Here is a 21,321-nt window from a genome sequence, read left to right as displayed (position 1 = left end):
AACAGAGCAAGACTCTATCTCAAAAAACAAAACAAAATGAAAAAACAGAAGGTGATCCTGAAACTCAAAGTGGGGATATATGTTTGGACCCAGATGAAATTGACAGTCTTGATTCCTTAAGTCACTCTGAGCCTCCTTTACCAGTAGAAGTAGTTTGCCCTCAGTATCTGAATAGATTAGCCTTTCTCTGCTTGAAAACCTTAGGATAACCTCCCCAGGGACAGATGACCTAAAAGGGGATGTCCATTCTCCTGAAAACCCACCACAATTGCGCTGCATTGCCAGGAAACTCATAACAACTAGAGTTGTCTCAACAGAATTTATATGTGTGTGTAGAGAGAGGCTGCACAAGTGTGTGCAAGAGACAGAGAGAGGGGGAAAGATACACATTATGACCCGGGAGGAAATAGCTTATACACTAAAATAATTCACTTTGTTAATACAAACTAGCAGAAACCTGGGGAACAGGTGCAAGAGTGGATTCTAAGGATAGCATACCAAAGTGAACAGAATATAAAAAGAGATAAGATTAGACCCGGTGTAGTGGCTCACGCCTGTAGTCCCAGCACTTTGGGAGGCAGAGGCAGGAGGATCATCACTTGAGTCCAGGAGTTTGTTGTCAGTTTGGGCCACATAGCTGAAACATAAAATACAAAAATTAGCGGGGTGTGGTGGTGAGCACCTATAGTCCCAGCTACTCAGAAGGCTGAGGTGGGAGAGTCACTTGAGCCTGAGAGGTCAAGGCTGCAGTGAGCTGTGATCATGCCACTGCACTTCAGTCTGGGTGACAGAACAAGACTGTGTCACACACACACACACACACACACACAATGAGAGATCAAATTCGATGATATAGGTGCATTTAGTACATTTCAAATTGAATGTTAGCATGTGTGGTGTTGGTGGCTTTTTAGCAGTTTACTCCATTGGTTGGCTGAAATTTGGACTCAATGGTGGCCTTCAGTTAACAAGGTTGAGATGGCTGAAGTGGCATGATAGGAAAGAAGGAACCCAAAGGCTCCTTTTCCTTAGAGAGATGGAAATGTTCAGTGGCCTTATCATGGGTGACCTATGTACCTACCGCATCCCCAGCTATCTTTTACCAGTAGACACTGGCCTCACTAAGTCTCTGAGAAAGGCATTAATGACAGGATCACCTGAATCCTTGAAAAGCTCTGTGGTTGCTCAGTTGCTCTGTGAGATGTGTGTTCATCTTCATGACTAGCCTAGGGCTTTGTTAGTTGAGAACACAAAAATCGCTGTCTTAAGTTACTGAGGTGCAGGCCATTCATTGGGTGCCGCCTTTACAACAGGCAGGAAGCCCGCCTGACCCCATGTCTCAGGCTGCCAGAGGAGCATGCAATGAGGAAGGCTGGACTATCTTCACAGGACACCAGGGAGAAGCCTCGAGCCACAGCCTCCTGACAAGTCTCAGCTCTCCAGCCTCATCTCCTGGCTCCCCTCCCCTCCACACGGGGGGTGGGGCGGGGAGGGTTGGGGGGCTGTCATTTCAGCTCCTGGGCACCAATCTCCTCCACGTTTGTCCTGTTCCCTTTGCTTGAAAGCTTCTTACTCCAGATCCTCGTAAAACGGCTTCTCACCCTTCGAATCTCAGCTTAAATGTCCCCTCCTTGGAGGGGTCTTCCCTGACAATGAAGCACGACCATCCTCTCCTGCTTTACCTTGTTTATTTCTTTCTGGCATTTGTCACTACTTGAAGTTAAAGTGTGTGCCATGTATGTGTCTGTCAGTCTCCCCCACCACACTGGAACCTCATGAGGGCAAGGGTCTTGTCTGGAATCTTCATCACTTAAGACTCAACATTGAGCAAAGGACCTTTGCTAAATTAGCAGGCATTCATTTCCTATTTGAAAAATGAACGAGTGAGGCTGGTCGTGGTATCTCACACCTGTAATCCCGGCACTTTGGGAGACCGAGGCGGGCGGATCACTTGAGGTCAGGAGTTCGAGACTGGCCTGGCCAACATGGTGAAACCCCATTAAAAATACAAAAATTGGCTGGGCGCGGTGGCTCACGCTTGTAATCCCGGCACTTTGGGAGGCCGAGGCAGGGGGATCACGAGGTTAGGGGTTCGAGACCAGCGTGGCCAACATAGTGAAACCCCGTCTCTACTAAAAATACAAAAATTAGCCGGGCATGGTGATGGGCGCCTGTAGTCCCAGCTACTCGGAAGGCTGAGGTGGAAGAATCGCTTGAACTCGGGAGGCGGAGGCTGCAGTGAGCTGAGATCGCGCCACTGCACTCCAGCCTGGGCAACCGAGCAAGACTCCATCTCTGGCAAAAAAAAAAAAAGAAAAAAGAAAAATGAATGTGTGAGGAACGCAGCAAAGCCCCTACTGTTAACGTTTGCCGCCCTCTGTCCCACAGGCACTCCAGAGCCGCGAGCAGCCTCGCACAGTCCGCGAGTTTCTTCTGCTGCCCCAGAAGAGGACACGGTCTCCTTCCTGGCCTCTCTCCGCCGGCCGTACCGCACGACAGCTGGCAGCACCGTCAGCCACTGCTCGGGAGTTAGGAAGATGCTCCAGCTTCGAGGCATGTGCAGCGAACGCACCCAGCCCTGGTGCAGGAGCCAGTGCCGCAAATTGGCAGGGCCGGAAGTGGCCCTGGCCCTGCGCCGTATGCTTTCTAGGACTGCAGGAGGCTCGGCATCTCGGTGATAGACCCAGGAAATGAGTGACGGGGCGGGGCGCGCTGTGAGGACTGAGCTCTGCAGCGAAGCCGAAGCCCAGGCCAGCCCCGTGGTCTTTGCTACCTTCGGCAACCAACGCCCAGCGAAGGGTAAGAGGGAATGTTTCAAAGACTGGCGCCTGGAGCAGTTGCCGGGGCAACCGTGCGGCTTGGGGCGTGGCGGGGGGGGAGAAGAGGGCCGGACACAAACGTCTGCCGTGATTGGCTGGTTCTGCTGGCGCCGCCTTTCTCCCCCGCCTCGATGCCTGATTGGCTAAGGGCAGAACGTGGGCGTGGCCTCCTGGATTCAGTCCTGCGGGAAATGGGGCCGCAGAGCGAGAGGCTAGGCCCAAAGGACCCTGCGGACTCTGGGCCTCACTACACGGCCGGGCCCGGGAGTTGGGAGACAGTATTCCAGGCTAGGAGGGCGCTGACGCCGATGCCCCCGGCCCAGGGGGGCAGCGCCGCCAGCCGATCCCTGAGCGCCTGCAACACGGACCTGGGGCCGCAGGGAAGCAGGTGGGAAGCCAGGATGGAAACGTTCTGCCTCTCCGCCTCTGCCCTCACCTTGCTCCTGACACTGCGTCGGTGATGATCTAGTGGGGTTCTCTAGTGGCCAAGAAGCCCCGAGGAAGCCAAGGAAACCTCTGAACCTGCTCACCCTCTACCCAGGGAGACACCAAGACCGTTCCCTGGCTTCTTCCCTCCAGCCTCCCACTTCTCAGTGATGCCCGTAACCCACCAAACTATGAGTACCCTTCAGCCTGGCGTTCCAGGCCCTTCCATGGCACAGCCACTACTCCTCCCTGTCTTATTTGTGCTTGTCGAATATTTCCCAAACTGCCAAGTTCCACTGTTAAGATACTTTTGCCAGATCTATCCCACAATGGGGCCTCTGGAGGGATCCCTAGAGGGAGAAGTGGGCCAGCCCTAGGGAATGGCCATCTGCAGGCACCCTCCATGGGGCCCTTGGAACCTGTGTCCCTGCACTCTGCCACAAAAGGGGAAACATTTCTCCAGGATACTTTGTGCTGTCTGGGCTCCCTGGAGGCCAGAGTGAAGTGTTTTGTTTTTGCAAAGGAGTCTCGTTCTGTTGCCCAGGCTGGAGTGCAGTGGCGCAATCTTGGCTCACTGCAACCTCCGCCCCTCCAGGTTTAAGCAATTCTCTGCCTCAGCCTCTGGAGTAGCCGAGATTAACAGGAGCGTGTCACCATGCCTGGCTAATTTTTTGTATTTTTAGTAGAGACAAGGTTTCACCATCTTGGCCAGGCTGGTCTTGATCTTCTGACCTCATGATCCACCCGCTTCTGCCTCCCAAAGTTCTGGGATTACAGGCGTGAGCCACCGCGCCCAGCCCAGAGCGAAGTTTTTAAATAACTCCCTAGATCACTCAACAGTCTTTTTTTTGAGACAGGGTCTTGCTCTGTTGCCCAGGCTGAAGGGCAGTGGTTTGATCACAGTTCACTGCAGCCTCAACCTCCCAGGATAGGCGATCCTCTCACCCCAGCCTCCCAAGTAACTGGTACTACAGGCACACACCACCATGCTTGGCTAATTTTTTTAATTATTCGGAGACGAGGGTCTCCCTATGTTGCCCAAGCTGGTCTCAAACTCCTGACTTCAAGAGATTCTCCTGCCTCAACCTCCCTAAGTGCTCAGATTACAGGTGTAAGGCACCACACCAAGCCTCGACAGACCTCTGAATCACTCAAGTCCTGACATCTGGTCCCTGGCACGCTGTTCATGGAGCCTAAGGAACTGAAATTAAAGGAAGCAATAGTCACTGTGCAAGTGAGTACTCTGCTCAGCTCTCTTGCCAAGTGATGACGGCTTCCAGGGTCATTTTAGCAACTCTCCCACCTCTGTCTCTCTCCTTACTTAGAAAATGAGCTCTTTGAGAGCAACCCTGCTTTACAAATGAGTCTCCCTCACCCCCTCACACTGAACCAAGCAGAGCAATCCTATTTCTGGCTAAGTGACTGGCGCGTGAAGACAAACTGAAGGTAGAAAACAGCTTTTTTTCTGGCCTGAGAAATAATCATTTAATTCAACCAATCCTGCCAGCCTCCCTAGCCTAGATTCCAGAGACCTCCTAGACACCATCAAGTCCTGCCTGGGCTTCCACTAGTGAGCAGACCCCTAGTGTCCATTTGATTACATCTCACCCCACCCACATCCCTAGCTGAGTCTAACATTCCTGAAGGTCAAATCTATTGTCTTACTCTCTCTCTCTTTTTTTTTTTTTTTTTTTTTTAGACAGAGTCTCGCTCTGTCATCCAGGCTGGAGTGCAGTAGCAAGATCTCAGCTCACTGCGACCTCCACCTCCTGGCTTCAAGCAATTCTCCTGCCTCAGCCTCCCAAGTCACTGGAACTATCGGTGCCTGCCACCATGCCCAGCTAATTTTTGTATTTTTAGTAGAGACGGGGTTTCACCATGTTGGCCAGGCTGGTCTCAAACTCCTGGACTCAAGTGATCCACCCACCTCGGCTTCCCAAAGTGCTGAGATTACAGGTGTGAGCCGCTGTGCCTGGCCTTGTCCTCCTCTTTTTAGATAGCCCTGCATGGGGCCTAGTAGGGTACACCAGTAGTCCCAGCTACTTGAGAAGCTGAGGTGAGTGGATCACTTGAGCCCAGGAGTTCCAGGCCAGCCTGGACAACATAGCAATACCCCATCTCTATTTTTTTTTTTTTTGAGACGGAGTCTCGCTCTGTCGCCCAGGCTGGAGTGCAGTGGCCGGATCTCAGCTCACTGCAAGCTCTGCCTCCCGGGTTTTTACGCCATTCTCCTGCCTCAGCCTCCCGAGTAGCCGGGACTACAGGCGCCCGCCACCTCGCCCGGCTAGTTTTTTGTATTTTTTAGTAGAGACGGGGTTTCACCGTGTTAGCCAGGATGGTCTCGATCTCCTGACCTCGTGATCCGCCCATCTCAGCCTCCCAAAGTGCTGGGATTACAGGCTTGAGCCACCGCGCCCGGCCCCCATCTCTATTTTTAAAAAGACAAAAAAAACCTGGGCTAACAATGCACACTTACATTGTTGTGGAGAGCCGGGGTGCTATATCTACAGTGCTTGGCCCTGTGCCTGGAAGAGCAGCTGCTTGACAACTGGCAGCTATGATTATCCTTCTCAGTCCACCATCCTCGGCAAGCCACTCTTTTCCTTAGGATCTGGGAGCCAACCAGGGCTGTGGCCACCCTGGTGGCCCCATAATCCACAAAGACAGGTAGGGTCTCAAGGGCCTCCCTGGTGCAGACATCCTCATGGTCAGTTGGTGTCAGAGCTGAAAGTTATCTTGGGACCTGGGCCACAAATAAGGGATGACAGGCCAGCTGAGTCCATCCCCACCCAGGGAAAAAAGCAGAGAATGGGAGTTGGGAGCTACAGAGGTTAAAACCAGGGGAAGAGGCCAGGCACGGTGGCTCATGCTTGTAATCCCAGCACTTGGGGAAGCCGAGGTGGGCGGATCACCTGAGGTCAGGAGTTCAAAACCAGCCTGGCCAACATGGTAAAACCCTGTCTCCACTAAAAACACAAAAAATTAGCCAGGTATGTGGCGCACACCTGTCATCCCAGCTACCCGGGACACTGAGGCAGGAAAATCGCTGGGACCCAAGAGCTGGAGGTTGCAGTGAGCCAAGATTGCGCCAGTGCACTCCAGCCTGGGCGACAGAGCAAGACTCAGCCTCAAAAAATGAAACAAAAACAAACAAAAAAGCAGGGGGCCGGGCGAGGTGGCTTAGGTCTGTAATCCCAAAACTTTGGGAGGCCAAGGTGGGTGGATCACAAGGTCAGGAGATCAAGACCATCCTGGCCAACATGGTGAAACCCTGTCTCTACTAAAAATACAAAAATTAGCCGGGCATGGTGGCGTGCACCTGTAGTCCCAGCTACTCAGGAGGCTGAGGCAGCAGAATCACTTGAACCCAGGAGGTGGAGGTTGCAGTGAGTGGAGATCAGGCCACTGCACTCCAGCCGGCGACAGAGTGAGACTCTGTCGCAAAAAAAAAAAAAAAAAGGCCAGCAGGAAGACTAGGAGTAAATCAAATCTCAGAGCCAGGCAGGGGCGAGCAGGGCGAATTATAAAGGACATATACCAAGAGGCCAAGAAGGTGAGACATAGCAGAGGCAGGTGACAGCAGCTGCAGCATGGGCCAAGAAGGAAAGTGGCCCCTGGTGAGGAGCACAGGCAGGCCACGGTGGGAGCAAACGGCAAAGGCCAGTCACAAAACTGAGCCACCGATGCCTCGGTGAGAAATGGGGCAGGCAGGAGTTTCCGGACCAGTTCTGCCTGTTCCTGGCTTCCAAAGAGAAGAGCCACGGGAGAGTGCGGGCTCAGTAAGCAGTGCCCTTGGGACAAGTGGCGGCAGCGGCAGACGGCCGGCGAGGGGTCCCCAGGTCCAGGAGTGGTTGACTGGCTTCAGCCCTGGAAACCTCTCTGTACTTGAAGCCTTTGCTTGCCAATGTGTGCAACGCTCTGGAATGGGCCTTTGACAAAAGGGAACCCAACCCCGGTGGGGTCCCAAGCCAAGAGTGGTGACTCGGGGATGCCTCGATGAGGACAGGAGATTGACCCAGGAGCTCCCCCACACTCGGGGAATCAGCACCAGGGCACCAGGAGACAAAGCTGTGTAGGCGGGCGCTTCAAGTCCAAGGCCTTTAATTCGCAGAGTGTCTGCCCCTTCTCGCCCTCCCCCGTCGCCATGCCTCACCCCATGCCCTCACCGCCCTAGCTCCCTTCCCGCTCCCCTCTCTCCTCCCTCGGAGCCTTGACTCCAGTGGGGCTGTCCCAGTGGCCCCGGGCCCCCCGCTTCCCCTCTCCTGGCCTCCTAGGTGAGAGCAGGTGGGGGTGTGGCCAGAGCCCCCGCCGCCGCCGCCCCCAGCATCAGCATGGCCAGGGCCTTGGGCCCGGTGGTGTGAATCTTCTCATGCCGGTGCAGGTTGGAGCGACGGCTGAAGCTCTTGCCGCACAGTGGGCAGGCGTAGGGCCGCACGCCGCGGTGGGTGCGCTGGTGCGCGGTGAGGTGCGAGCTGTGGCTGAAGCTCTTGCCACAGTCGAGGCAGTGGTAGGGCTTCTCGCCCGTGTGCGTGCGGTTGTGCGCGATGAGGTTGGAGCGCTGGCTGAAGCACTTGCCGCACTCGGGGCACGGGTAGGGCTTGACCCCGGTGTGGGTGCGCTGGTGGGTGACCAGCGCCGAGCTCTGCGTGAAGCACTTGCCGCAGATGGGGCACTTGTGCGGCTTGGCGCCCGTGTGGGTGCCCTGGTGGGTGACCAAGTCCGAGCGTCGGGTGAAGCGCTTGGTGCAGCGGTCGCACACGTAGGGCTTCTCTCCAGTGTGGATGCGCTGGTGCTGGATCAGTGTGGAGTGGTGGCTGAAGCTCTTCCGGCAGGCGGGGCAGGTGTAGGGCTTCTCGCCCGTGTGGATGATCTGGTGCTGGATGAGGTGCGAGCTGCGGCCGAAGCGCTTCCCGCAGTCAGTGCAGGCGTAGGGCTTCTCGCCCGTGTGCGTGCGCCGGTGCGTCACCAGGTGCGAGTGCCAGCTGAAGCCCTTGCCGCACTGCTCGCACCGGTAGCTCTTCCTGCCCGCCTCACTGTCAGGGGCCAGACCCTCCTCGCCACTCTCCGGGGCTCCCTTCTCTTCCTCGCTGGGCTTCTCCGGGACGCGGCCCTCCTGGGGCTCCGTGGGACTGGGGTCTGGCTGAGCTGCAACTGGAGTGCCATCTGGATTAGCCAGCTGCCCGGAGTCTTTGGCCGGCCCTGAGTTCCGGCCGCAAGCTGCTTCCTGCGCGCACTGCGGAACGCCCCCCTGGACTCTCCCCGCCCTGTTTCTGAAGGGCTTCACATCTCCAAGGGCTGCCACCGATGAAGTCGGCATCCTCTGCCCCACCTCGATAGCTCCTGGAAAAAGAAAGTCGTTTCCAGCGAGGGACGAGCTTTCCTAAGGGCGCCAGGAGGGTGGAGAAGGCAGAGCTAAGGGTGGGGGCTGGATTCTCGGAGACCAAAAAGCGCAAGGGCCGCCCTGGGCGCAAACGGTCCAGGAGGGGGTCTGGTGTCCCTGCCCCACTCCCACAGACAACAGCCAGAAGGCCGGCGTCTGCACCCCACTCCCGCAGACAAAGGCGCGCGCCAGTCCCTCACCTGAGTACGCGCCTCTCCACTCCTCCTTCTCATCTCCTGTCTGCCGGCTGGAGCCTGAGGCCTCGCCCTTGCCCAGCGCTTGAGGGGCCCAGAAAGGCCTGCTGAAGGGAAAGCCTGCCCAGAAAAGATGCGGTGCTGTTACAGGCCTTCTGGCACTGCCCAGCTGCAGACAGCATTCCCCCAAAACTGATGGGGCCCAAGTCAGGGGTGAGGCTCTGGAAACATGGGGTAAAATAAAGCAGTTTCAAGAAGTCCCCCTGGGTCAGGGGTCTGCCCCCTGGCTGGGGGCTGCCAGAGCTGAGTAGGCCTGTCTCTTTCCCTGAAAGAGCAACAGAGTTTAAGGGAGAGGAGTGGGCAACACCCTACCTCACCTGGAGGGGCGGGGGTAGTGGCCCTCCAAGTGGGAGGACCTGGGACAGGAAGGCCAGGGTCGCCAACAACTAAGGTCATCCCATTTGTCAAGTCTTAGGGGTGTGTGGCCCCAGGAATTTTGGTCAAGTCAGTAAAAGAGCAGAGGGGGCCCTGGCTTCCACCACCCCTGGGAAGAAAGGAATGTGTTGGACCAACCGGGTGGCTTGGGGCTCTGCGAGTCCTGCCGTGGGGCTGAAAATGGGTGCTGAGTTCCTTCTGATCCCCCAGGACTTGCCTGGGCTTGCTGGCCCAGGCACCGGGGAACCGTAAGAGGGGTGGTGAGCAGCCTGAGCTAATTAAGGGGTGAGCATCCCTGGTGCCAGCCAGCGGGGCCTCGGGACCACCATGACGCCACCAGCTGGAACTGCTGAATCCTGGATTCTGCCCGGACTAGCAAGTGTGCTAGCTGGGTGTTGGCCAGGCGCAGTGGCTCATGCCTCCAGCACTTTGGGAGGCTGAGGTGGGCGGATCACAAGGTCAGGAGATCGAGACCATCCTGGCTAACATGGTGAAACCCCATCTCTACTAAAAATACAAAAAAAAAAAAGATTAGCTGGGCATGGTGGTGGGCACCTGTAGTCCCAGCTATTCGGGAGGCTGAGGCAGCAGAATCACTTGAACCCGGGAGGCAGAGATTGCAGTGAGCCGAGATCACGCCACTACACTCCAGCCTGGGTGAAAGAGCGAGACTCTGTCTCAAAAAAAAAAAAAAAAGAAAAAAGAAAAAGAAAAAAAAGCTAAGTGTCAACTGAATGAGTGAATGAGTAAATGAATACTGATTTTTCCATATGAAAACTAAAGTCTGAAACTGAGGAGTCCAAAGCTGTGGGATGGCTGGGCACAGTGACTCATGCCTATAATCCCAACACTTTGGGAGGCCAAAGCAGGAGGATGGCTTGAGCCCAGGAGCTCAAGACCAACCTGGACAACATAGTGAGATCCTATTTCTACCAAAAAAAAAAAAAAGAAAAAATTAGCGGGGCATGGTGGTACCTGTAGCCCCAGCTACTCAGAAGGCTGAGGCAGGAGGATCACTTGAACCCAGGAAGTCGAGACTGCATGAGTCGTGATGGTGCCACTGCACTCCAGCCTGGGTGACAGAGCAAGGCTCTGTTTCAAAAAAAAAAAGAAAAAAAAAAAGCTCTGGGACTTAAATACTTACCATTCAAGAAGCAAAGGGAACCAAGGCCCCTCAGAGACAAGCACCTGCTCCTCAAAGCAGATGGGACACCCCAGGGTCTGCGGGGCCTGGGGAGTTTAGCTCATGCCATCTTCCTCCAGGGCAAGTAGCCCCCGGGCCCCGAAGCTGAGCTTGCTGCTCAGACACTTCTGAAGTAGGGGGCTTGGAAAGGCAGATGGAGCTACAGGAGTGAACCCTGGGGATGAACCCAGGAAAAGTGGACTTCCTGGGGCAGCGTCCAGTACAGTAGCTGCTAGCCATATGTGGCTATTTAAACTCTCATTTGAACTAATTAAAACCAAGTAAAACTGGCCGGGCATGGTGGCTCACGCCTGTAATCCCAGCACTTTGGGAGGCCGAGGTGGGTGGATCACAAGGTCAGGAGATTGAGACCATCCTGGCTAACACGGTGAAACCCCGTCTCTACTAAAAATACAAAAAATTAGCCGGGCGTGGTGGCGGGCGCCTGTAGTCCCAGCTACTTGGGAGGCTGAGGCAGGAAAATGGCGTGAACCCAGGAGGCGGAGCTTACAGTGAGCTGAGATCCGGCCACTGCACTCTGGCCTGGGTGACAGAGCAAGACTCCGTCTCAAAACGAAACAAAACAAAACAAAATCAAGTAAAATTAAAAACTCAAGGGCTCTACCCACATTTCAAGCGCTCAGCGGCCACACATGGCTTGTGGCTCTTATCCTAGCACACACAGAACATTTCCATCATTAAAGAAGTTTCCATGGAAAAGTGTGTCTCGAGGGACAAGGAGAAGGGTGGGAGGGATAGGGAGGGAAGGGAGGAGAGAGGAGATGGCAGAGCAGGACCCCTCCCTAACACACCAGTCCCCACTCCAGGCGAGTGCTTACCCAATGACAGCCCGTTTCCCTTCTGCAGGACATCCCTGTAGAAGTTCTGCTGCGTGTGGTCCAGCCGACCCCACTCCTCCCGGGAGAGGTATAAGGCCACATCCTCAAAAGTCACTGGCATCTGAAACAATATGAAACATCCACTCTCCAGGACATGCCGTGGACACGGTGGAGGGACACCATGTCATGAGATGTGTGGTGAGACCCTGGACTCCCAACCCGCTGTCTCTAGTGAGGTCTGCCACTTCCATCTGATGGGGAAGCAGGTGAGCCACCCAAGGCCTTCTGGGGCGTTGAGAAAGAACAAAGACCAAGCGGTATTTTCAGGGACCACAATTAAGACTTAGGATGTCCATGCAGCCCCCATCCTCAGCTCAGACCTCAGAGGATGGCTCCAAACGGCTCCCAACGAGAGGTCCTGTGTCTCTAATTCCTGATGCTTCTCCTCCAGCCTTGGCCCAGGCCTGACCATAGGCCTTGAGCCTGGAAAATTCCAGCAACACTAGCAAGAGCCCCAGGCTTCAGGCTTGGCTGCAAGTGGGGCCAGCGGGGTTCTGGCTTTGCACACAGAACCAGCAGATGCAGGAAGGGCTGAGCACCATGCAGGGGCTGGGGAAAGGCCACTCACCTGGGACCAGGCAGTAAGGAGTGCCGCGGCCATCTGCCGGTCTCTGGTCCTCCCCTCTCGGGAAAGCACCGGGATCCGGGGGGAAGGGAGGGCTGTGGAAGGAGAGGGGTCCTCAGGGTGACCAACTCATCCTGCTGGACCTGCTGCTACTCCAGCTGCCTCAAACTCCGCCCCTGGCCCGACCCAAGGACAGGTCAGATGGCTCTGAGGCTGCCATGGGGAGAACACGTCCTTTGCCAGCATGGAGACTCTCGGCCCCACCTGGACCTGGGCCGAGCCACCACCTCCCCATAGCTGCCTCCCTGGGAAAGCGCCTCTTCCCCATCCCTCTCCTACCTCCGCCAGGCAGGAAGAGAGCTTTCTCCTTAGAGCCGTGACTTAGGGGTGCCCAGCCCCAAGCACCTTGAGCCCCATCCTCCTGCGATGCCCCCTCGGGGTGTAGCTCTTCTGGCTCCATCTTAATGTGCAATGACTCCTGAGCGTCCCCTGAAGGCACTGCCTCCCCCAGCTTAGAAAGCATTTCCTGATGAGAATGTCCACGATCTGGAATCTAGAGAGGACAGCCTCATCAGCACCCGGATGAGTGGGAGAGACATCCAGAGCTGCATGCCAGGGCGTTCCAGCAGGGTTGGACACCAACATGCAAGACATAGCTTGAAGGACTGTCCTTGCTGCCTCCATTGAGCTCACCCCAGCAAGGATGGGTGGCAAGAGGAGGAATATTCATCAAGCTGCTGCCACAGTGCCGGTGGGCGTGGTGCCCGAGGGCAGCTAGCTACCCCTTCTCAGCTCTGCCTCACACTGACCTCAGCAGTGTAAACTGTTGTTTATTAGTGTATGAGGAAAACAAGCGTAGTGGCTTGAATAGTGTCCTTTAAGAATCCATGTTCTCCCTGAACCTCAGAATGGGGCCTTATTGGGGAAAAGGGTCTTTATACAGGTAAGTTAAAGATCTTGAGATTAAATCATCATGGATTTAGAGTGAGCCTAAAATCTAATAATGACTTATGTCCTTATAAGACTACGAGAGGACACAGAGACACAGAGAAGGAAGCAGAGACTGGAGGGATGCCCACATCAAGGACACCAGGAGCCCCCAGGAGTTGGAAGAGGCAACAGAGGATCCTCTTAGTCTAGAGCTTTCAAAAGGAGTGTGACCCTTCCAACACGTAGATTTTGGACTTCAGTCCTCCAGAACTGTGAGAGAGCCAATTCTGGTTGTTTTCAGCCCCTGAGAGGGTGGAAACTTGTTACAGCAGCCACGGGAGACTAACACACCAGGGCTGGGGATGAGACACCCCATGACCACATAGCTCAAAAGTCAGGGAGGGCCCTGGTGGGGCCTCATCCACAGCACAGGGACTGGCTGGCCTTCTGCTGGGGACTCACACCCCTTCCTCCATGCCCTGTCTGTGTTTGGGTCTTGAAGAGAAAGAACCTCAGGCCATGAGTCAGGGTGCCTGGGTGCGACACCCCTCCCCAACCAGGTAGCCTTCAGGACGCAGCTGCTCTGCCCCTGCACAGAGCGGTCGTGAGGTTCACACAGATAATGATGGAGAAGGAGCTGCCGGCTCAGGAAAGTCCTGGATAAACACAGGGCAGTGCTGGTCATTATTCCCTTCCCTGTGCGCCAGACAGAAGCCAGACAGAAGCCAGCGCCAGCAGAGAATGCCAAAGTGTGGGGCTCTACTGACACACACAAGGTGTTGAAGGTACACGGGAAGTGGATGGGAAACTGAACCATGCTAACAACTCTTTGTGCTTCTATGGTATGAAAACCATAGATGATGACGTCTCATGCCTATTATCCTTAGAACCTCCCCATGACCCTGCGAGACAGGTGGGAATGGCAGGCATGTGGTCTGGTTCCCAGAGGCCAGGGACTGGCCCCCGGCTTGTTGATGACTCACTCTCCTCCCACTCCAAGCCCGAAGACCCAGGTCCCCCACAAATAGTAATTACACACACACACTGGTAGCAGGTACAAGGAAGAGGAAGGACCGGGAGCTCGGACCCAGAGAGATGAGAAGCTGTGGTTACAGATGGAGAAGCACGGGGAAGGAGAACAGGTTTCCCTGTGTGCTCTGAGCACTGCTCAGAAAGAAAACCTCACCGATAGGACCCCCACCCAGACCCCTGCCATCTCTTGTGGCCACTGACTAGAGAATTCACCAGCAAAACAAAACTGTTATGCTGTAAATTCCAGACAGAGGGTGCTACCCAGCATGCCAGCTCTTCTTTGATCCCCCCACCCCAGTGAGTCTAACTCTTCCAGGGGTCCAGACTCCGTGCCTTGAAAATCTCCGCACCAGCCTCTTCCATCGCATGCCTCCCTCACCCAGCCCCATCTGTACCTCCGGGGGTGTCTCCTTGTCCTGGGCGGCCTGGATGCCTCCACCGTCTGCAGACATTTTCTATTTCCGAGCTAAAAAGAACAGCTAAGTTGTTTCTGCCTCTTTTTGTCCAAGCCCCCTCGAGCTTCTGGCCAGCAGCCTGGAAGAGCAGAGAGAAACCAGCCCTCGCTTCCTGGACACCTCCAAAGAGCCCTGAAAATCCCCACGAGGACCAGCGCTCCCTGTCCCAATCGGAAAGAAAGTCTCCCAGACCCTATCCAATGGTCCCACTCTCTGTGATGTTTTCTGGGTCCTATTTTTGAAAGAATGCTATTTTGTATTGTCCCCTTTATCGGTGAAGCAAGAGCCTCGCATCTCAGCGTAACCGGCTCAGGTAAAGCCGAGGCTAAATTGGAATTGCTATTTCCTGTCATCAGGAGCAGAAAGTTCTGCAGAGATCCTGCAAAACAGGTGCTGGTGGGGACCCGCCCAACAAGGCCAGGGGCAACCAGGCCCTGCTGTCCCCGACACCAGGACATGCACCGTGTCCCTACCTGACTCCCAGCCCCACCAGGAATTCAGAAATCAACCTGCCCGCTCTCAGCAGCCCCCTTGCAGCTGCAGCCACCTGCCCCAGGCCTGGAATGCCCATCCTCCTCTCGGTCCTGGCAAACAATGTCCTTCTCCTTCCCATACCCAGTCCTGGCCCCCTTCTCTCCTGCCAGCTTGAAGCCTTCCACCTTTGACCCCATCCCCTCCTGCAAGCTGATCATCTGCGCCGGTCTCAGGATCCAGATGCCCTCCCTAGCACCCCCTTCTCACCAGGGTGGAGGCAGAGGGGGCACCTGCAGCAGCGGGAGCCCCCTCCCCCGGGAAGGGAGTCTCCACAGCCTGCACGGGGCGGGCGGGGGAGCCGGGTGGAGACTGGGATTAGGGACAACAGGAAGTCCCTCCCAGATCCCATTCCCCATGCAGCCGCAGCCCTACAGCGTTCCCAGTTTTGAGGGTTCCGGGTCTGGAGTCCTGAGCCTGGGTTGCACCTGCTCTTGGCCTGGAGGTGACTCCCAGAGCCTCAATGCCAGCTCGTGAGGATGGCTTTACCCAGCCCGCGTTCATGATGCCAGCAAGGCAGGGCCACCAAAACAGAAAAACGGAAGATAAATTTTGTGGAAAGATTGTGTTATTTGAAATTTCAAAGAGAGCGCTGCAGTCGTCCTCACAGGTAGAAAGAAGGGCATTTTGCAGGGTGGAGAGGGCAGGACCATTTATTTTAGCACTCGGGGTTTCTGAAGGTTGTTGTCTCCTGAGAGATCCTGAATTCATTTAAGGACTGCTAGTCAAGGGCCCTCTGGGTCCCCCCAAGACGGGCACAGAACTCTCTCCCTGAGTGAACGTGGGAAACAGGCTGGGGACTCCCCCCAACCCGGATGCCCCACACCTCGGGAAGAAGTTGTTAAATCTGATTCTTCCAGACCCATTTCAGCTTGGGGATAGAGGGTGTGATCCTGCTATAAGTGGGGTCCTAAGTTCTCAAACACGCCTGGCAGCTGCAGATTCTGCCTTTCAGGCACCGTTTCCCTTTACACCCTGAGAAGTAAGGCCTCAAATGGAGAGGACAGAGACTGTGCTTTACTTTCTGGGGGAAGGAACCCTTTCTGCTGGGCAGGCATGGGGCTGGGTGTCAGGAAAAGGGCCAGGGACCTAGTCCTGGAATCAGATTCCAGGAAGGTTCCCTAGGAAATGCTCCCATGCCTGCTGCCTTTGGCTCACCAGAATCCCCTGAGATGCACAGCTTCACACAGTATGACAGGCACAGAGTTGCTCCTATACCAGCTCGTGATGTGTTGTGTGGGCTCTCAAGGGTTTGTTTATTTATTTTGTTATTTGAGACAGGGTCTCACTCTGTTACCGAGGCTCAAGTGCAGTGGCACAATCATAGCTCACTGTACCCTCAACCTCCTGGGCTCAAGTGATTGACCTCAGACTCCCAAGTAGCTGGGGCCACAGGCGCCTGCCACCATGCCTGGCTAATTTTTTTTTTTTGAGACAGAGTCTCGCTCTGTCGCCCAGGCTGGAGTGCAGTGGCACAATCTTGGCTCACTGCAAGCTCCGCCTCCCAGGTTCACGCCATTCTCCTGCCTCAGCCTCCTGAGTAGCTGGGACTACAGGCTCCCGCCACCACACCCGGCTAATTTTTGTATTTTTAGTAGAGACGCGGTTTTACCTCGTTAGCCAGGCAGGTCTCAATCTCCTGACCTCGTGATCTGCCTGCCTCGGCCTCCCAAAGTGCTGGGATTACAGGTGTGAGCCACCACATCCGGCCAATTTTTTTGTTTGTTTGTTTTTTGTTTTTTGAGACGGAGTCTCGCTCTGTCGCCCAGGCTGGAGTGCAGTGGCGCTATCTTGGCTCACTGCAAGCTCCGCCTCCCGGGTTTACGCCATTCTCCTGCCTCAGCCTCCCGAGTAGCTGGGACTACAGGCGCCCGCCACCTCGCCCGGCTAATTTTTTTTGTATTTTTAGTAGAGACGGGGTTTCATTGTGTTAGCCAGGATGGTCTCGATCTCCTGACCTCGTGATCCGCCCGTCTCGGCCTCCCAAAGTGCTGGGATTACAGGCTTGAGCCACCACGCCCGGCCTATCCGGCCAATTTTTAAAATTTTGTTGTGGAGATGGGGTTCTTGCTTTGTTACCCAGGCTGGTCTTGAACTCCTGATCTCAAGCAATCCTCCCACATCCCAAAGTACTGGCATTACAGGTGTGAGCCATCATGCCCAGAGGGTTTAATTTTTTTGTTTGTTTTTTGAAATGAAGTCTCGCTCTGTGGCCCAGACTGGAGTGCAATGGTGTGATCTTGGCTCACTGCAACCTTCGCCTCCCCAGTTCAAGTGATTCTCCTGCCTCAGCTTCCTAAGTATTTGAGATTACAGGTGTCCATCACCATGCCTGGCTAATTTTTGTATTTTTAGTAGAGACAGGGGTTTCACCATGTTGGCTAGGCTGGTCCCTGACTCCTGACCTCAAGTGATCCACCTGCCTCGGCTTCCCAACATGCTGGGATTATAGGCGTGAGCCACCGCGTCCAGCTAATTTTTTTTAAACTTAGTTTTTAACACGTAAAAATTGAGACTCATAAAACTGATTCTTTTTTTTTTTTTTTTTTTTTTTAGACGGAGTTTCACTCTTCTTGCCCAGGCTGGAGTACAATGGCGCAATCTCAGCTCACCCCAACCTCTGCCTCCTGGGTTCAAGCGATTCTCCTGCCTCCGCCTCCTGAGTACCTGGGATTACAGGCATGTGCCACCACACCCGGCTAATTATGTATTTTTAGTGGAGATGGGGTTTCTCCATGTTGGTAGGCTGGTCTCGAAATCCTGACCTCAGGTGATCCGCCCACCTCAGCCTCCGAAAGTGCTGGGATTACAGGCGTGAGCCACCATGCCCGGCCTATAAAATTGATTCTTTTTTTTTTTTTTTTTTTTTTTTTTTTTGAGACGGATTCTCGCTCTGTCGCCCAGGCTGGAGTGCAGTGGCGCGATCTCGGCTCACTGCAAGCTCCGCCTCCCGGGTTCACGCCATTCTCCTGCCTCATCCTCCCGAGTAGCTGGGACTACAGGCGCCCACAACCGCGCCCGGCTAATTTTTTGTATTTTTAGTAGAGACGGGGTTTCACCGTGGTCTCGATCTCCTGACCTTGTGATCCGCCCGCCTCGGCCTCCCAAAGTGCTGGGATTACAGGCGTGAGCCACCGCGCCCGGCCTAAAATTGATTCTTTAAAAAAAATTAGAACATTTACCGATGCTGGACCCGCCTTCCCCACCTTCAGGGTCCACTTTCTAGGTGGCCACAGTGCCTACTTGGCCCCTATAGCATTTGAGTTTGCAACTCTGCTTTTGGAGTTAAACATGTTTTAGGAGTCTTGGGATTCTGATTGATGCTATTGTCAATTTGATGAAAGAAAAATTACTCCTGGGGTTTGTGTCTGGTGTTTTCCAGGTGTTCTGTTTTTGGGATTTTGTTGTTGTTTTGTTTTTGTTTTTGTTTTTCTGAGACAGAATCTTGCTCTGTCACCTAGGCTGGAGTGCAATGGCACCATCTCAGCTCATTGCAACCTCCACCTCCCAGGTTCAAACAATTCTCCTGCCGCAGCCTCCCGAGTAGCTGGGATTATAGGAGTGTGCCACTGCGGCCAGCTAATTTTTGTATTTTTAGTAGAGACAGGGTTTCACCATGTTGGCCAGGCTGGTCTCAAACTCCTGGGCTCAAGCAGTCCACCCACCTTGGCCTCCCAAAGTGCTGGGATTACAGGCTGAGCCACTGTGCCTGGCCAGGTGTTCTGTTTTTGTTTTTGATTTTTTAGAGATGTGGTCTTGCTATATCACCCAGGCTGGTCTCAGACTCCTGGTCTCAAGTGATTCTCTCACCTTAGCCTGCTAAGTAGCTGGGACCACAAGTGCGAGCCACCACACCCGGCTTCTAGGTGTTTCAATCCTCAAGGCGAAGAGAGACATGCAACTTAGCAAGTCAGTACTGTATTCAAGCCAGAGTGAGCAATGAACTGAAAGCTGAAGTGGGGAGGAGTCCTGGAAATGATGACACTCTTCACTCTGCCAACCAAGAGGAGAGCTGAGTGTCCAGGGTCAGGGAATTTGTTCCTGAAAGGGACCCTTTCACCCCACACAGTCCCAGGAGTGCACCAAGCCCCCCAAAAGTGGATGTGTCGATGTGTCCTGACTCTTGGGCAGAAGTTTCTCTACCAGCAAAAGTGGACACTTTAGGGATACTGGGGGAGTCCAAAGGTTTGGATCCCTCCATGGGATCACCTAAACTAGGTCAAATGAAGTCTGAGCATCTATTTAATTGTTCAAAGAATATTTATTGGACATCTACTATAAGGCAGACATTAACTTCTTCTTGAGAATGAGAGGTATTCCTTCCAAGGCTGGCTTTTGGATCTAGGCAGGTCTAGGAGAGAGGGTTACCACAGTTCCCATGTGGCAATAGCAGCTTCTAAAAGAGCTCCAAAAGGCGTCAGGGCAAGGTGAGTCAGTAAGCAGAGCAGACATTAAAAACTTAAATGGGGCCGGGTACAATGCCTCGTGCCTGTAATTCCAGCACTTTGGGAGGCCAAGATGAGCTGATGGCTTGAGCCCGGGAGTTCCAGACCAGCCTCAGCAACGTAACGAGACCCCAAATCGATTTATTTCTTTCTTTATTCATTTAGAGACGGAGTTTTGCTCTGTCGCCCAGGCTGGAGTGCAGTGGCATGATCTCGGCTCACTGCAAGCTCCACCTCCCAGGTTCACGCCATTCTCCTGCCTCAGCCTCCCGAGTAGCTGGGACTACAGGCGCCAGCCACCACGCCCGGCTAATTTTTTGTATTTTTAGTAGAGATGGGGTTTCACCGTGTTAGCCAGGATGGTCTCGATCTCCTGACCTTGTGATCCGCCTGCCTCAGCCTCCCAAAGTGCTGGGATTACAGGCTTGAGCCACCGCGCCCAGCCCCCAACTCTGTTTAAAAACAAAAACTTAAATGCCTCCAGCCACCAGCTTATATAAGGGACCAATGGCTTGGGTGTAAGATGGGAGGGCGAAGGGACTTCAGAGGCCTTTGAGAAATCATTCTAGAAAAGCCAAGAAACCATTAGATTCCTCTGTGACTTCCTGACTTTTAAATTGATGAGAATTTTTTTTTTTTTTGAGACGGAGTCTCGCTCTATTGCCCAGGCTGGAGTGCAGTGGCCCGATCTCAGCTCACTGCAAGCTCCGCCTCCCGGGTTCCCGCCATTCTCCTGCCTCAGCCTCCCGAGTAGCTGGGACTACAGGCGCCTGCCACCACGCCTGGCTAATTTTTTTGTATTTTTAGTAGAGACGGGGTTTCACCGTGTTAGCCAGGATGGTCTCGATCTCCTGACCTCGTGATCCGCCCACCTCAGCCTCCCAAAGTGCTGGGATTACAGGCATGAGCCACCGCACGCGGCCGATGATGACAAAGTTTTAAAATTTAAGAATTCCATACAAGTCCAGCAGAACACACCTGCTGTCTGCATTCAACTCACAGGTCATCTGTGCAGGGACGTACTTACCTCTCAAGAATTGACTATAACTGGGGCCGGGCACAGTGGCTCATGCCTGTAATCCCAGCACTTTGGGAGGTTGAGGCGGGCGGATCACCTGAGGTCAGGAGTTCGAGACCAGCCTGACCAAAACGGAGAAACCCCGTCTCTACTAAAACTACAAAAATTGGCCGGGCGCGGTGGCTCAAGCCTGTAATCCCAGCACTTTGGGAGGCCGAGACGGGCGGATCACGAGGTCGGGAGATCGAGACCATCCTGGCTAACACGGTGAAACCCCGTCTCTACTAAAAAAATACAAAAAAAAACTAGCCGGGCGAGGTGGCGGGCGCCTGTAGTCCCAGCTACTCGGGAGGCTGAGGCAGGAGAATGGCGGGAACCCGGGAGGCGGAGCTTGCAGTGAGCTGAGATCCGGCCACTGCACTCCAGCCTGGGAGACAGAGCGAGACTCCGTCTCAAAAAAAAAAAAAAAAAAAAAAAAAAAAAAAAAAACTACAAAAATTAGGCGGGCATGGTGGCACATGCCTGTAATCCCAGTTACTTGGGAGGCTGAGGCAGGAGAATTGCTTGAACCTGGGAGGCAGAGGTTGTGATGAGCCAAGATCACGCCACTGTACCCCAGCCTGGGCAACAAGAGCAAAACTCCGTCTCAAAAAAAAAATTTGACTATAATGCACAAAGCCGCTTAGCAGAGCTTCGGGCATAGTAAATACTGAACAAATGCCAACTCCTGTAGCTGGCGGCTTCACTGACTCTGAGTAAGGAGAGGACTCCTCCATTAGTAAATAAATGATGATCTACTCTCAGAGATCGACCTGACAGTTAAGTCAAGACTTAAAGAATAATAAAAAATAGGGGAAAAAGACCCCTCTGAAGTAAGAAAAAAATAATAGGTACTAATTAAGATGGCTAAGCCAGGTTGGAGACAGGGAGATGTAGATTGCCTTAGGAAGGAAGGAAAGAAGGAGACGACCATAGGGGAAAATAAGAGAACTGAGCAAGGTAAAGAAAA

At 54.1% G+C, this 21,321-nt stretch overlaps 2 protein-coding genes and 1 long non-coding RNA gene across 8 annotated transcripts in view; 1 reads left to right on the top strand and 2 right to left on the bottom strand.

Moving 5' to 3' along the window:
• Positions 1-300: 300 nt before the first annotated feature.
• On the bottom strand, positions 301-2,611 carry LOC139359805 (uncharacterized). The gene is made up of 2 exons (XR_011616249.1): positions 2,490-2,611; positions 301-637 (listed from the first exon to the last, which is right to left on the bottom strand). It is a non-coding gene; the product is annotated as an uncharacterized lncRNA (long non-coding RNA).
• A 4,717-nt stretch (positions 2,612-7,328) lies between these two features.
• LOC105467883 (zinc finger protein 205) lies at positions 7,329-15,156 on the bottom strand. 4 transcript variants are annotated; one of them, XM_071083991.1, is made up of 7 exons: positions 14,792-15,156; positions 14,259-14,397; positions 12,241-12,454; positions 11,905-11,996; positions 11,277-11,397; positions 8,826-8,939; positions 7,329-8,585 (listed from the first exon to the last, which is right to left on the bottom strand). In XM_071083991.1, the coding sequence occupies exons 2-7, from the start codon at positions 14,313-14,315 to the stop codon at positions 7,516-7,518; spliced, it is 1,668 nt and encodes a 555-aa protein (XP_070940092.1). In that variant the 5' UTR covers positions 14,316-14,397; positions 14,792-15,156; the 3' UTR covers positions 7,329-7,515. The 4 variants fall into 4 exon arrangements, with proteins under 4 accessions (XP_070940092.1, XP_011715993.2, XP_011715994.2 ...); XM_011717691.2 differs by having other exon boundaries at positions 14,934-15,029; XM_011717692.3 differs by lacking the exon at positions 14,792-15,156 and having other exon boundaries at positions 14,259-14,686.
• LOC105467885 (zinc finger and SCAN domain containing 10) overlaps positions 15,151-21,321 on the top strand; it is a 27,204-nt gene continuing 21,033 nt past the window's right edge. For 2 of the 3 annotated variants that reach the window (XM_071083985.1, XM_071083986.1), the window contains exons 1-2: positions 15,151-15,459; positions 17,406-17,528. The gene's annotated coding sequence lies outside the window, so the exon portion shown is untranslated. The remainder of the gene's footprint in view (positions 15,460-17,405; positions 17,529-21,321) is intronic. The other variant, XM_071083989.1, reaches the window with a different exon arrangement.

This window comes from Macaca nemestrina, chromosome 18 (assembly GCF_043159975.1).
Source record: "Macaca nemestrina isolate mMacNem1 chromosome 18, mMacNem.hap1, whole genome shotgun sequence".
Classification (NCBI taxonomy): domain Eukaryota; kingdom Metazoa; phylum Chordata; class Mammalia; order Primates; family Cercopithecidae; genus Macaca; species Macaca nemestrina.
The sequence above is the reverse complement of the archived record's forward strand: the minus strand, read 5'-3'. Positions and strand labels throughout refer to the sequence as shown.

Coding starts and splice junctions, on each gene's coding strand:
- LOC105467883 (XM_071083991.1), bottom strand. CDS start 14,315: ATGTCTGCAGACGGTGGAGGCATCCAGGCCGCCCAGGACAAGGAGACA. Junction 12,455..14,258: donor ACAAGGAGACACCCCCGGAG/GTACAGATGGGG, acceptor TGTCCTCTCTAG/ATTCCAGATCGTGGACATTC. Junction 11,398..11,904: donor TCCTTACTGCCTGGTCCCAG/GTGAGTGGCCTT, acceptor ATATTGTTTCAG/ATGCCAGTGACTTTTGAGGA.